We start from the raw sequence: 16968 nt of genomic DNA, 5'->3' as shown, positions 1-16968 counted from the left end.
AAATTATGTCTTACTCCTACAAAGACAATACTTATCCTTTAATGCTAATATTTATTTTACAAAGTTGAAGTTATTGCAGTACCGCACTGTTTTGATTATTGTAGCTTTGTATACAGTTTTGAAACTGGAGAAACATATGGTTTATCCTGAAGAATGTTCCATGTGCAGTTGAGAAGAATTCTTAGTCTGCCCTTATTGGGTGAAATGTTCTGTAGATTTGTATTGTTGTTAAATTTTGCTTTTCTTTGTGACTTTCTTTCTAGGTATTCATTTGATTATTGAAAATGTGGTATTGGAGTACCTAACTATTATTATTGAGTTGCCTATTTTTCCTTTTAACTCTGTTAGTTTTCATTTTATATTTTGAAGCACTGTTAAATATATTTTTATATACACATACATGTTTATAATTAATTATCTTCTTGGTGGATTGACCTTTTTATCATTTAAAAATGTTGTTTTTCTCTAGTAACAAGTTTTGTATTAAGAATCTCTTTTGTCTGATATTTGTATTATAGCTACTCTATCTCTCTTTGGGTTACTTTTTTATGGGATATCTTCTTTCATACTTTTTCTCTCAACTGAATCTGAAGTGTATCTCTTGTAGTTAGCATGTAGTTTCATCATTTTTTCCCACAATACCAATTTCTACCTTTTAATTAATGTGTTTAAATCATTTGCATTTAATGTAATTACTGATAAGGTAGGATTTACTTCTGCTGTCTTGTAATTTGTTTTCTACATGTCTTACGTCTTTTTTGTACCTGCTGTCTTCTTTTGTGTTAAATACACAGACACACATACACCATTTGTTTTAGTTTTACTAAACCATTTTAATTTCTTTATAGTTTCTTTTTCTACATTTTTGTTTATATTTTTTAGCCTATCCTGAGAATTATAATTTATATCTCAGCTACTTATATCAGTTTTTCAGAATTCAACCAACTTAATTTCAATAGTACACAAAAACTTTGCTATTTTTATAGCTCCATTCGCTTCCTTCACAACTGTCTTATTACTGTCATAGAATGCATCTTTATACTTTGTGTGTCCATCAACACATATTTACAATTATTTATGCAATTATCTTTTAAATCTGATAGAAGGAAGGAGTTACAAACAAAAAATATGTTTACACTATTCTTATATTTACCTGAAGATTTACTAGTCATCTTTATTTTTTTCATATTCAAGTGACCTTTCACTTCCCCTTATAACTTTCTAGTTTTCTCATACAACATGACTGCTATTGATGAATTACCTTAGTGTTTGTTTATCTTGTAATGTCTTAATTTCTCCTTCATTTTTAAAGGATAATTTTGATGGATATAAAATTTTTAGTTAACAGTTTTTTTTAAGTACTTATAATATGGCTTCCCATTGTCTTCTGGTCTCTGTGGTATTTGTTAGAAATCAGCTGTTATAAGGATCTTGCATGTGATAAGTTTTTTCTCTCACTGCTTTCAAGATTCTCTATTTGTCTTTTTCTTTCAGTGGTTTGACAATGATATGTCTTACGTGTAGGTCTCTGATTTTATCCTTTCTGGAGATTGTTGAGCTTCTTAAATTTTCAGCAATTGTGTCTCCAAATATTCTTTCTACTCCTTTCTCTCCTTTCCTTCTGGGTATCTCAATCTTCATATGTTCAGACATTTGATGCATATGTTCACAAGTCTCTGGTGCTCCGTTTTCTTCATTTTTTTTTTCTCTTCCTCAGACTGGATAATGTCAGTTCATCCGTCTTCAAGTATTTGATTTTTTTTCTTCAGCCTAATTATATCTGCTGATAAGCCATTTTAATGAATTGTTTTTATTTCAGTTATTGAACTTTGCAACTCAGGAATTTCTTTTGGTTCTTTTTGTTTTCTATATTTATATTAATAGTCTCTATTTTTTGGTGAGGCACTGTTTTTATGCTTTTCTTTAGTTTTTTAGAAAGGGTATCTTTTAGTTCTTAGACTGTACAGCTGTTCCACAATATATGTACAGGTTTGGTTCCTGTACCCCCTGCCCTTCCTAAATGCGTGCATACTCAAGTCTGACAGTTGGCCTTGCGGAATCCACATATTTGAAAAGCTTGCCCTTGGTATATGCAGTGTGTTTGCATCCCAGAAATACTGTATCTTCAATTTGCATTTGGTTGAAAAAATCTGCATCTATGTCTACCCACACAGTTCAAATCTATGTTGTTCAAGGTTCAACTGTATTTCAAACAACTGACTTAAAGTCTTTGTCTAGTAAGTCCAGTGTCTCATTTTCCTGAGGGACAGTTTTTATTGACTTTTTTTTTTTTTTTTATGTAAAGGGACCATGCTTTCATGTTTTTTTTCATGTCTTAATTTTTTGTTTAAAACTGGACATTTAATAGGATGTTTCAACTCTAGAAATCAAATTCTTCCAGGGTTTATTTGTTTTTGTTATTTGTTTAGTGCAGGGGTCCTCAAACTTCTTAAACAGGGGGCCAGTTCACTGTCCCTCAGACCATTGGAGGGCCAGAGTATAGTATAATGAAAACTATGAAGAAATTTCTATGCACACTGCACATATCTTATTTTGAAGTAAAAAACAAACGGGCAAAAAGACCTGCATGTGGCCCATGGGCCGTAGTTTGAGGACGCCTGATTTAGTGACTTTCCCGCACTAATTTTATAAAGTCTGTATTACTCTCTTTTGCCCCTGAAGTCTCATCTGTGTTAGTTAGTAGTCAGCTAGTGATTGGACAGATTTCTGTAAATGCCTGTAAACTGCCTAATCTTTGCCAAGGGCTTCACACTCAGCCAGTTAATTTACAACTAATCAGTCTTAGCCTTTCACTTCCTGCATGTGCTACACCTCAGGGTCAGCCAGAAGAGATAGCCCAGGACCTTCCAAGGTCTTTCCTGGGCATGAGTGTGGCATTATTCATGCCCTTTTAGATTGCCGGGGATATTCCAGAGCTTTTCTCAATCTATATCGATATCTCATTGCTCACTTTTCCTTTGAAGCTTTTTAATTAGCCTATTGTTTGCCCAGTTTTTCTCCAACACATCAGGCAGCAAAAATCTCAAACAATTGCCTCAAATTATTTTCTTCAGATACCCCCAGGAAAAAGGGATTTTTGCATGAGGGAAGGTCTAGTCAGGTCAAACAAAGGCAATTCTCTGAGAATGGAGTTTTGAAAGAGCTCCATTCTGTTCTGCCCCCTTCTATGGCCTCCAGACTCCTGGTGTTTGTGGCTATCAGTTTTCAATGCTCCTGCCAAAATTGGGAGTGGGCCACAGGAATAGCACAAATTAAAACAGCACAAACCTCACTATTTTTAACCAGGATTTAGCCAATGAAAAAAATGCTCCTTAGATCTCTGCAATCCTCTGGTTAATTTCTAGTGTTCTGAAAATGTTGATTCTGACATGTTTTTTGCCAATTTCTCTGCTTTTATAGAAGGAATGTTTGGAAGTTCTTATATCACCATTTTCACTGAAGTCACTCCTATATTTTTCTTTGCACTATAATTAGTCATATAGTTAAATGCTAGCTGAATTAATAGAAATTCACTAATAGCAGAATGTGTCTTTCTTTCCAGAAACTTCTCTGAATGTTTTTGTACTTCTCTTATTATATTTTAGGACTATGATGATGGATATGGCACTGCTTATGATGAACAGAGTTACGATTCCTATGATAACAGCTATAGCACTCCAGCCCAAAGGTAAGATTTAGTCTTTATTACCAGCTCCCACAACAGATACTGTGTCCTTCCATATTCATGTGTTCTAGGAGAAGCATGATAATCAGCTAGTGAGGATAATTTGGCTTGCTCTGTTTTGTTTGTCATTTGTTTTAATTGGAGACGCACTGTATGCTCCACCAAATAACATGTATTACCACACCCAGGTTTACTGTAATGTTAAACAAATCAGGCTTCGGGGAAAAAAACCCTGAAATTTTATGCTAAAAATTTGACTTACGTGTTCAATATATTTTCAAGCAGAACAGTAGCCTCAAAGTGTGTGACTATTCAGTCTCAAGGCCAAAAATTACATTGGAAATGTGTAAATATTCTACATTGTCAGTGCTTCGAGAAGAAAGTGTCAAAAGTTTTGTTTCCTACTTCTAGAACATTTCAATTTCTTAGCAGCATTGCTCCTGTTTCTAATAACTTCAAATTCTCACTTGTGAATAATAAGTTAGTTCCAGTTCATTTTCCAAAGAAGTATTTACCCAGAAATAATTGTTATCAGAGGCAAAAAACAGAGCTTTATAGTTAACTTCTTCTGATAATATACCTTGATGTTCACTGATACTTAAAATCAGTATTTATTCTGTTGAGAATGTTTTCCTTTGATGCCTAGAAACCTTTTGTTTTTTGTTCAAAATTCTAAGGGGAAGACAAAGATAGACACACACCAAATTATTGGCTTTGGAGTAATTATGAAGCATAAATCAATATGGACTATGTAGTTATTTTGATAAAGCTAAATTCACTTTTGAACTCATGTGGTGCCAGTCAAGCTTTGAACACATAGGTTCTCTTATTTGTTCACTGTAGTATTGAGGTGGACATGGATATAAAAAACTTCATTTTTGCTCATGCCAGGTTATTACCTTATATAACTTATAACACTTAAGTAGCCTTCAAACTTTGGCTCTCAACAGGTCATTTATAGTGGAAGCCTTATGCATCATGTTTGTGTCCCTTGAGTGTGTTGGGAGTAGATGAGCTTCTAATATGTATTGAGCCCCGTGACTGGCACATTGTGAATGCTAGACAGGACTTCCCAGCAACTTAATGAAGTATGTGGTGCTATTCCCATTGTATAAATAAAGAAAAGGAGCATAAAATTAACTAATTTGCCAGAAATCACACAGTAAGTAGAAAGATGAAATTCTGATTCAGATATTCAAACTCAAAGATTTGTACTCTTTATAAATAAGTCCTTCTCATAGTTTGTTTAAAGACATACATATCCACAGATATTTCAATTTGCAGTCTAAACGTCCTAGCAAAGCAAGTCTCCCACCCCCACAACATTTGCTGAGTGCATACTATATATTTCTGGCAGTTTCTTTAAGTTCTGTAAGGCCCGCAGTCTAGATCGTATGAACACATCACTCCTGACAACAGTCCTATGAGGCAGGTGGTATTACTGTAGAAGAGGAGACTGAATAGCCATGAGATTCTGGCACTTGCTATGACTACACAATTGATAAGTGGCAACTCAAGTGTGTGACTGCCAAGTTCTTCACCCTGGTACATTAGGACTAGTGTCTCATTACACATTTCTGTTAGTTCTGTCCCCATATCTATTATAATACAGTCATGGGCTGCTTAAATTGGATATGTTCTAAAAAGAAATGCATCCTTAGGCAATTTCATTATTGCATAAACATCACAGAGTGTACTTTACACAAACCTAGATGGTATAGCCTCTTGCTCCTAGGCTACATACCTATGCAGCATGTTAATATATTGAATATGGTAGGCATTTGTTACCCAATAGTAAGTATTTATGTATCTAAAGATATCTAAGTACAGAAAAAGCACAGTAAAAATATGTTATGAAAGCTAAAAAATGGTACATTTACCATGAACGGAGCTTGCAGGACTGGAAGTTGCTCTGGGTGAGTCAGTAAGTGAACATGAAGGCCTAGGACATTACTGTACACTACTATAGGCTTTATAAACCCTGTACACTTAGGCTACACTAAATTTATTTTTAAAATGGATTTCTTTCTTTAATAATAAATTACCCGTAGCTATTGTAACTTTTTTACTTTATAAACTTTTAGAATTTTTTAACTTTTTGACTCTTTTGTAATAACAGCTTAAATTGCAAATATATTATGTAGCTGTACAGAAATATTTTCTTCCTTGTATTCTTATTCTTTCTATAAGCTTTTTTCTATTTTTTTACTTTGTAAACTATTTTGTTAAAAACTAAGACACAAACACATATGTAGCCTAGACATAGGATCAGGATCATCAAAATGCCACTAGATGATAGGAATTTTTCAGCTCCATTATGATCTTATAGAACATCCATTGTAGATGTTGTTCCTTGTTAACCAAAACACAGTTATGCAGGCCATGACTGTTCAGTGTGTTGGACTTTCAGATGCAGGTGTATTTTATTGTTTGAACTGTATGCACAGTATAGTGATGTTTACAGTTTGATTGATTCTGTGGGGGAAAAAAAAAGAAGGGACCTAATTTTTATTGAGTGCCTACTGTGTTTCAAATACTATGCTAGTGCTTTTTATATTTGATTTCAGTAGATATTCATGGGCATCAGCCTAATCCTATGCAATAAATATAATTACCTCCAGTTAGTAGATGTAGAAACTGAGAGGTAGCTTTTTAATGAAGAGTATATGCAATATAGGATTATAGTTCAAATAATCTTTTATTTTTTTGATATTTGATATGAAGAACAAAATTTAAAGCATTTACTCTGTTAAATACTATGACCTATTAAGAAGAGAGATAACACAGTGTAACCCCTGATAAACTGATAGCAAACAAGAGGGAGCCCACATTTATTTATAGCCTACTCTAAATCAGATATGGAATTTAATCCATTACTTACGTGTCTTATTTAATCTAAATGACAACAGCAAGAATTAATATATGTGATCAAACTGAAGTTCAAAGAAGTAATGACTAATCCTGAATGTAAATTTATAAAGCATATTAATATGATTGGTAGCAGGTATTCATTTCTATGGTCATTTATTAGAATAGTCAGTATTTATTGAATGTCCATATTTTGCTAGGCATTGTTCTTGATGCTTGAGATACAAAAATTATTAAGACAGAGACCATGTCCTTGAAAAGCTCGCCACAAAAATTATTAAGACAGAGACCATGTCCTTGAAAAGCTCGCCATCTAGAAGGAAACAAATAATAAATATTTAAATGCAATGCAATATGGTAATCATGTGAGAGGTCTGAGGAGAAATTCATTGTTTTTGTAAGATAACAGTGCTAAATTCTGGTTCAGAATACTGGGGACATTTTCCTGAAAAAGTGAAAGATAAATAGCAGTCACCAGGTGACAAACAGGGAAGGGCATTTCACAAAGCAAGTCTAACAGGGCACAGAGGCATGAAACATAAGTTTTGTGTAGCAACTACACTACTTTTCTAGGGCTAGAATGTGTGCTGCACAGGAGCTTGTGGGGAGAGAGATGAGCCGCAGCAGGAGCGACGGCATATTTCCCACTCAAGGGGCTGAGGCTTGTACTGGAGACAGTAATAGGGAGCCATTGAAGAGTTACCTGCAAGGGAATGTGTTTAGCCTTGAATTAGAGATATTGATTAGATGAGAGTGTAGAGCCTGGATTGGCAGGTGGTGAGCCTAGAGGCAGAGACCAGTCAAGAGGCCAGTATATTATAAATTATAAGCCCTATAAATATCAGGAAAGACTCACTAAAAGAAACATCTTATATGACCACCATTCTACCTTCTTTGAGGTAATCTTTTCCATGCTACCAACTTGTCTTACCTAGCGGAGTACAGAGAATTGTGTGAGAATTACTTATATTAGCAAATGCAGAAGCCACTGTGTGTTAGGTACTCTGGATGTTCATTTTTAATCCTTATAACATGTGAATTAAACATCTGTCTCTTTTAAAGAAGAAAACTGTGATTCCCAAAAATTAGGTAACTTGCTTCAGACCATACAAGTTATAAGCAAAGGAGCCAAGCTTTGAACCTCAGTCTGTGTGACTGTAAGCTTGTGTTTTTTCTACTTCAGCACTCTCAAACTTAACTAAATGACGGCTTTACTATAAATTGAAATGAAGCAGCTGAATCATGGACTAGGGTGAAATGCTTTTATACACTGTATTAGTTTGCTAGGGCTGCCATAACAAAATACTACAATCTGGGTGACTTACAGAAATTCATTTTCTCATGGTTCTGGAGGCTGGAGGTCCAAGATCAAGGTGGGTTATGTTTCTCTTGAGGCCTCTCTCCTTGGCTTGCAGGTGGCTGCTTTCTCACTGGTCCTCTCTTGCTCCTTTCCTCTGTGCATATGCATCCCTGGTGTCTCTTTGTATATCCAAATTTTCTCTTGTAATAAGGACACCAGTCAGATTGGATTAGAACCCACCCTAAGGACCTTATTTCAGCATAAACTGCCTCTTTAAAGGCACCACTGTCTTCAAATATAGTCACAATCCAAGATACCGGGGTAAGGGCTTCAAGATTTGAATTAGAAAGGGGCAGGGTACACAGTATAGCCTATAACATGCACATATTATAACATTGATTTAAGCACAGCACTATATGTCTCAGAATTAGGAACTTAGTATAAACCAGTTAGGATAGCAAAATTATGGACCATTCCCAGGATCAAATAATTAATAAGGAAATCATTGTCACTTTCATTGTGGTGTTTACTGTGTGTTTGACATTATTTCATGGACTTGACATAAGTTATTTCTCTCCTCTTATCATCCCCTGTGATATTGCTAAATTCAAGTCTAAACATTCCCTTGCAAACAGATTCAAAGAGGTTAAATTGCTTATCCAAACTCACAAGGCCACGCAGTGGTACAAATAAATCCACCTTGCCCCCAAAGCATTCTCTTTATACTCTGCCCCATTGCCTTTTACCTCTCCTTTTGTTGTGGTTTTGTCTAAGCAAATTACTTGCTGGGACTAATTCCTATTTGTATTTCCCATATATAGCATTAAAAAATCTAATACTTTGTGATGCTTTCGGATCTCCTAGGAATATATTGACTGCCACTGCTCTCCAGGAGCACACAGTCTTCACTCTCACCAGTAGCTAATAACATGTAACACTTAGTGTCTGTAGTCTAAAATGTCTCGACTTTGACACTTCAGGTTCTATAAAATCCATTTCATATTTAAATCATTCTCACAATTCAAAATTTGAAAGTACATTCTATGCTATAGCTATAGTTTAGTATTACTGTGGAGTTCTTTTCTTGGTCTCCTCTGAGAGTACAAAGCTGCTCTGAACATCTTCATGTCCTGGTGTAGGGGACAGCACTGAGCCAGAGAGTGAAGCTCACTGTCCACTGTGGTAGCCACAGCACGTGTAGCTGTGGAACACTTGACATGTGGCTAGTCCAAAGTGGAATGTGCTAAAAGTGTAAAACACCACATTCCAGAGGCTTTGTTTAAAAGAAAGAATGTCAAACAAATATATTGTTAAAATTAATTTCACCTGTTTCTGTTTACTTTTTTAAAATGTAATGTACTAAGAAGCTTTGAATTACAAATGTGGCTCTCATTTTATTTCTCTTAGTGCTGAGGTAAATGATTCTGGCTTTGTTTGTCTCTGTCATTACAACATAGTGTAGTGGTCTCCAGATTAGGGCACACACTCAGGAGTAAGCAAGACAATTAAGTAGATACAGAAAGATAATTAGAGAGCATCAACTCTTGTTCATACTTTTTAAATTTGTATTTTAATGTTTTGTAGTTTAAAATATAACTTTGTAATATTATAATACACATAAGTACATAGTTACAAGTTAAAAAAATGTTTTTGTTTCTGATGCAGTTGTATTATCAAAAACATTCCCAAGACTCATGCTACCTTGGTTAAGAGTGACAGACCTGGGGTCAGAACCCACTTTAACATTGCCTGGCTTTGTGATTTGGGGCAAGTTATTGAACCTCTCTAAGGCTCAGTTTATCAAATATGTAACTATTAATTTCAACTTCAGAGCAGCAGTCCCCAACGTTGTTGGCACCAGGGACCTGTTTCATGGAAGACAGCTTCTCCCCGGGAGGTAGAGGGGAGGTAGAGGAGAGGTGGGGAGGAGGCAGAGCTCAGACTGTGATGAGAGAGATGGGGGGTAGCTGTAAATACAGATGAAGCTTTGCTGTTCACTCACTTCCTGCTCTATCCCCCTCCCCTAAGTAGTTGGGGAGGGTGAAGATCCCTAACAGGCCCCTGCAGTTAGGGACACTGCTTTAGAGGCAGCAGGTAGTCTCTCTAAACTGTGTGGAGGGTGATAACATCACCAATGCCATTCTTTCTGCCAGAGGAGGAGGTGAGATACTTATATAAAGAAGGTAGCACATGTGGACCGCTGAGTCAACCCTAGTCCCCGCCTTCCTTCTGCAGCTCTAAACTGCTGCTTATTTCACACAAGGATGGCTGCGAAGTGCAGGTACTGGTAAATCTGGAAGGACTGTGCAAGCGAATGTTTTCTAATGAGAGGGGTACCTGACAAAGGGTTTGTCCCCACCTGGAAGGTTAGTACCGATGCACTGCACACTGGGAGTGAGTGGGGCGAATAGCAAGCAGCCCACTTGAACCGAGAATAGAACAAGGCACCAGGGTGGTGTGGTGCCCTCTTTGAAACTTCTTTAATCCTAATCGTTTTGACACTGTTTTGTTGCAGAAACAAGTTTCTCCCAGGAGGTTTTACAAATTAGGAATTTTTTCTCCCAACTTTCAAATGCTTTGTATTAAAATTAAGGTACAAATGAGAATCCCTGTAGAGTGATAGAAAATTCAGTGTAGTTCAGCTACATTTCCCCATTGATTTTATACTGACCTTGATAACGCTAGTATTGTAGTGCAAAACAAAAACATTGTTTATCTAATTCTCACATTTAATGAGTAACAAGATGTTAACACAATTACTGTGAAGAGAAGTATAAACTATTCTTTATAATATTGGAATTGTTCTAATACATATTGGCTCAAAATAGTCATTGATTACTTCCTGTGGATACCCAGCTTCTGAATAGCTATTATAGTCTAATGAATAAAAAAGAACAGGTACTAAATGGCTTCAGCCCTCAGGGCCCTGCCTCTGACATGACTTGAGCCTTCACAGATACCTATAGTTTTGATTCCTGAAAACGAAAACCTTTTGTAAATGTATTCATTTTATTCTAAATCAAGTGGAATTAGTTTACATATGATATCTTATTTATAATCCTAATAACAGTTATATATTTTTAGTCTGTGTTTTTTAATACTTATAAATTCCCCCAAAGAACTCTTTGACTCCTGTAGTGATCATAAAATAAGTGGTACAAAAAGGGATCCAAAAAAGTGCTAATGACCCCCTGAAGGTATATGGATGACTGCACAGTAGAAATATGTAGCTTCTGGATGTGTTTATTGATGATCTGCTGATTTCCCAAACACTCTGTGATTTAGCCTATACTTTCAAGTACATATTTCATTTCATCCCCCGAAATTTCTATGATTTTCCTGAAAATACTTTTAAATTCCTGAAAAAGGAATTAAAAATAACAACTGTCACTTTTAGAGAATCCAGGAAGTCTGGCACCCAACTCAGTATATCCTTTATGTATATTATCTCCCACTCTCATAATGAATGACCCTACATGGTATGGTTTTCCATATAAGGAACTGAGAATTGAGATGTTTAGCAACTTTCCCAAGAACACAAAACTGAAAAGTATTGGAGCCTAGGTTTTTGCCTGATTCTAAAAATCATTATCCAGCTAAGAGAATTTTTTTTTTAATTAGAAAATCATTGACTTGTTTTGCAACAAAACAACACCTAAGCCCCTTTATGCCGATATACAGAGTGATGAAAGCTCTTAGAAACTGTGAGTCCTCTTGGTGTATTTTCAAATGTCACATCCAAGAAAAGCAGTGAGATAGAAATTAATGTCGCCATGTTTATTGTTGTTTCTACCAGCAGTTTTAGCATTATGTGTCCAATAATGTCCTCTCAAGAACTGACCCGTGTAGGTCTAGAAATAATTTGGGATTTTCACTTTGGAAATGATGGCCTGTTGTTTAACTTAAGATGTAGCCATTTAAACATCAGTAAAAGTGTCTTTTGGAAAATAGTGCTTTGTTGTATCAGGATCAGCTATTTTAGACTTTTAAAAGTAATAATGATTTGGTCTAGATTAAGAAGTTTGCTAACTATGCCTTGTAAAATTTTTGACAAGTGTTCTTTTACGTAGATGACCCTTTGGTTTTTTGGCTAATTGCTACACAACTGCTAAAGGAACCTCTTAGCACAAACTGAGCATTGTCAATGGAAAAAAGTCAAACTCTGTAAAGTAACTTAAAGAGGTTTATTCTGAGCCAGATTTGAGGACCATGGCCCAGAGCCACACCCAAGAAGCCTTGAGCAAGTGGACTTGCTGTAGTTGGATTACAGTTTGGTTTTATATGTTTCAGAGAGATAGGAGTTACATGTAAAGTCATAAATCAGTGCATGGAATGTGTACCTTGGTTTGGCCTGAAAAGGTGGGACATCTCAAAGTGGGGAGCTTGTAAGTTATAGGTGGATGTAAAGACTCTTTGATTTGTAATTGGTTAAGTAAATGAATATTTTAAGTTAAGGGAGTCAGAGACAGGCCACTGGCCATATACCTAGACTCAGTGATTTGTTATGTAAATTGAGGACCTACAGGTTTGTCTTGCATAGCCTTAGGCTTGTTAATGGGTTACAAAGGAAATCTGCAAGGAGGAAGGGGGCATGATGAGGCATGTCTGACCTCTCTTCTCATGGCCACCAACTCAGTTTTAGGGTATATCCTTAGCCAAGAGTAGGTCCATTCAGTCAGCTGGAGGGAGAGCTTTGGATTATTGGTTGATAGAATTATAAACTATCAAAAAACAAATACTATCACAGAACTGTGTAGACATTGATATAAAGCAAAGATACCAACCCAAATTATACTATAGACCTGTAAATAACATAATTATCAGTCAAGGACCCTGTGATAAGAAGAAAAATAGGAGGGAGAGTAATAGTAAAAAGTGAAGCTACAACTCTATTAATGAAAAGAATTATTCAGCAGTGCTTGTTGAAGCACAGAAAAAAAGACTTGAATCAGGACCATCCAGTAGGTATAGGGAACATGGCACTGGAACTTTGCAGTAGGGGAGAGAAATTGGGCTCAACTGCAAATACTACATGGGCAAGCAGGAGTTAACAGACAGGGAGCAGAGCAGGGTCAGTGGGTGGAAAACTCCTGAGAAGAAACATCTAGGGAGATAGTGAGGATCTTGGCTACACTGACCAAGCAGGATGCTTGCTGAAGACAGTCCATGGTGATCAGACATCCCCTGGGTGTGGTGGAAGATGAGGAACTTTTTCAGGTATCATAGGTTGTCAGGTTCTTGCTAAACTGACTTAGCAAGGTTCTTTGTTAAAACTGTATTTTACAAGATATGGAGGGGCCTAGGAGAAGGTTTAGGAGCCTGACTAAAGTTTAGCCAAACACAGAATCTTTATCAATCCTGGCACAGAAAAGGGAAGGAACAACACAAGACTAAAGTGTTAATAACATGTATAAATATTGCTACTGCTAATTATTATGTGTTGGCCACCTACTATAGTGTATCAATCACATTCAGAATGATGTGTGTCCTTAAAATTCAGATCCCCTTTGATCTTAATTTTAACCTGAAAAGGTAAATGTCATCATCCTCATTCTATTCTTTAGAAAACTGAGACTCAGAGAAAGGTTAAATTAAGTAGCCTGAGTTACACACTTAGTGGCACTATTGATTTCAAAGTCCATTTTCTTTCCATTATACTAGTGTTTTTTCAAGAGTAGTACACATATTGATGCCCCACAATGGGATTTCAGATGGTACATGGGCAGACTTTTTGAAATTTTTTGATGATTAGATTGTAAAGTTATTGGAAAAGTATGATCAGCATATCAAGCCCATTATTTTATGATTATTGAAATAATTCAATTATAAATTTATTTAAATTCAAAGAAAGTCTCAATATAGAGTAACATTAATTCACTAGTAGGATAGGCGTAGACATGGATGACAGACATCCTGAGAGTGGTACATGAATGGCAGAGGTTTGGCAGCACTACAGCATTTGTGTCACCAGTTAATAGACCAGCTATAATGTAGCACTGCTTAAATTGAAAGATTGATCAACTGAATCTGAGAACCACAATTGGGCTTCTTGCTGAGTTACAGTGTCCTTCTACTAAACTGGATACCTCAATTGTATTGAAAATAACCTAAGAAGTTTGTAGCTTCTTCAGGAATTTCCTTAGAATTAAACTAATAAAAAAAGAAAGAAAAAATTTTTTCAGGCCCATCAATTTAACAAACTTAGAAGGAACCAAATATGTATTGAGTACTTAACAAGTGTTAGTTGCTATGTTAGGTGCTCTCATGCCTACCTTTTCATTTAATTCCCAAGAATTTGTATAAGATTGTCAGTCTTTAATTTTACAAATAAGGAAACTGATGTTCAGAGAATTTGAGCTTGATCAAAGTCACAGAGCTAATTAGTAACAGTTAGTCCTCATACCCAGTTCTCTTCAAGATCAAGCTTGTGTTCTTTTGCTTAATTTGAAGGCAACTAGGAAATAAAATATGTTCCTATAAATGTAGAGAAGACCAGAACTCCTATACTCACCATGTGGAATCTTCATGCATGATCTCCACAAGAGTAAAGAAACACAGTAGCAGGGCATAGGCATGCTAGTGGTAATAAATCAATTGCCACTGTCAGTTCACTCTTTAATGTTCTTGAGAATACATGAGATTTATCACTGAGGAATTGTAGAATAATGGTAGTAAATGAAAACAAAGTCCACCAGGGAGATGTACTACATCATTTGGATTTAGCACTGCCATCTGCTTAATAGCGTTGAGAAGACTACAGCAGTACTTATGATCAGCCATTCATAGCAGTGACAGATGCTGCGGAGAGTGAGCTTACCAGGGAAGGAGGTTTGTTACTAAAATGTAGATTATGTGACAGGGTTTCTAAAAAGTGGATATGTTGGTAATCAAACCCTAATTTTAAATTTTCACTGTAGAACTTTAAGGTCCCTAAGATAAAGACCCACTCAGTAAATTTCCCCATGTTTTCTTTCCCCAAGTTTCATATTAATACATTCTTAAAATGTATTTTTATTGACTTTTAAAAGAATTGTCCTTAAAAATCTTGCATGTATAGTCTATTTTTGTTCAAAGAGAACAATAAAACTTCTGACAATGTAATTTTTGACTCTTAATATTAGGTGGCATGATTTAGTAAAAAAAAAAAAGACAGTGGCTTTAAGTCTGCACAAACCTGGAGTTGAATCCCAGCTCCATTTCCTTAGCTGTATGATTTTGACCATGTTACGTGAGTTTTTTCTCATCTATAAAATGATGACAGTAATATTTGACTTATAATATTATGATTAAATGAGATAGCAGGTATAGTGTTCGTAGCAGTCGTTCAATAAATTTACTGTAGTAGCATGTAATGGGTGCCACACACTGTTCGAAGCAATTTACATACATGTAAAGGTAGATACTATTATTTTGCCATTTTTTTATAGATGAAGAAATTGAGGCTCAGATTATGAAACTTCCCTAAGTTCATGGAGAGTAATTACTGGAGCTGGCAAACAAAGCTAGGCAGTCTAAGCATGCTGCTATACTACTCCTCTACATACTATTGTTGTTATTATTGTTATTATTTAATTATTACATCTAGAAACTGTTACAGTCTTTTCTGAGGAAGTCTCCAGATAATAAAATTCCAACAAATAAGCAATCTGAATAAAATTATGCATGCCATTTTGATGCCCCATTTTTTAAATATAAAGTTGTTAAAGGCTCATTTAGTTTAGATTTAGTCCTAAAATGTGTTAGAAGCATAGATTAACAACAATAACAAAAAGCATATGCTTGAGGTCAAAGCTTGAAGTTACCTGACTAAGGTTTATTTATAATAGAGAATGTCAGTGCTTGAATTTCTCAGAACTTATTTAAACCACATTTATTGGACTCATTACCTTAAAAATGGAAATAATGTAGACATACAGATTGTATTTTCTCTTGTATTTGTTAATGAAGGGATATGTTCCTTTTGGAATGTAATTTACAAGTATGCATTGAAAGCCTTAAAAGTCTTTGTAACCTATGGCCTAATATTTTTACAATTAGTACCTGAACTTAGTAGTACAACAGTGACTGTTTGACAGTGTGAATATATTTAAGAGCTCTTTAAAAAGAATAAGTGGTTTCTGGCAGAGTCCAAGGAAAGAGAGGGGTAGATGATGAATCAAGTTTCTCACTTTACCTGTTGGGTGGATCATGATATAATTAATTAAAATGGGTAATAAGATTTAGGGAAAAGTTAATAAGTTTGTTTGGGAAATGTAGAATTCCAGGTGTCCACAGAATTTGAACAGTTACATTAAATAATTGACATAGAAATATTTTATGTTGTAATAAGTCTTTATACAAATGGTAACTATTATTCTACCCCAATTTTTTTCAGTAATTACAAAATGTACTATTATGGTTAGATTTTTACCCCAGTTTTCTAGGTAACTGAATTGTACTTTTATTTTTGGTATTCTTTTTTATTAGTGTCCTAAAATGTATGTACCCAATATTTTTACATGCTTAATCGTCCTACCAGAAATTAGGGGTAGATTGATCAATCCCACGAGTATATTAAACAAGAGAGAGTGAAAATATTATACACTTAAGAGTCAGACCTGACCTTTCCAATTAGAGCCATGTATGTATGTAATCTTTGACTAACTCTCAATTTCCTCGTCTGCTATAATAGCACCTAACTCATAGGATAGATGTAAAAAGTGACAATATACTTAAGCAGTTTAGGATAGAGACTAACATATAGCACTCAAAATTTTTTAACTGTACTGTATTTTATTTAGTTTTCATTGCTAGGCATTTCACTGGTGCTCATTAAGTACTAGTGACTATGGTGGGATGATTGTAGGTATTGTCACCATTGCCATGTGATAGATTGCCTCCAGATCACTTCATGGCTGATCATTTTCTATACGAAATATCACCAGCCTAACTGGAAGCACACTACAAGTTTAAATGGAATAATTGTTTTTATTTTTTGTTGGTTGCTTCTTACTCTGATGCTTTTCTTTAGTTTTCTTTAAAGGACCAAAATGTAGACATATACATGGGAAAGTAGAGGAATTAATCATCAAAACTTACATGCATTCCCTAAATCTACTGTTTATAAGGATTGCTG

General features: G+C 35.3%; 1 protein-coding gene across 3 annotated transcripts in view; it reads left to right on the top strand.

Annotated features, from left to right (window-relative positions):
- Positions 1–16968, top strand: part of KHDRBS3 (KH RNA binding domain containing, signal transduction associated 3) — a 192238-nt gene that overhangs the window by 134954 nt on the left and 40316 nt on the right. For all 3 annotated transcript variants that reach the window (XR_012920138.1, XM_020289028.2, XM_076005000.1), the window contains exon 7: positions 3606–3688. Coding sequence is in view for 2 of the 3 variants with exons in the window: in XM_020289028.2 (XP_020144617.1) it covers positions 3606–3688 (83 nt within the window). In the remaining variant the exon portion in view is untranslated. The remainder of the gene's footprint in view (positions 1–3605; positions 3689–16968) is intronic.

Source organism: Microcebus murinus, chromosome 7 (genome assembly GCF_040939455.1).
Source record: "Microcebus murinus isolate Inina chromosome 7, M.murinus_Inina_mat1.0, whole genome shotgun sequence".
NCBI lineage: Eukaryota > Metazoa > Chordata > Mammalia > Primates > Cheirogaleidae > Microcebus > Microcebus murinus.
The sequence above is the reverse complement of the archived record's forward strand: the minus strand, read 5'-3'. Positions and strand labels throughout refer to the sequence as shown.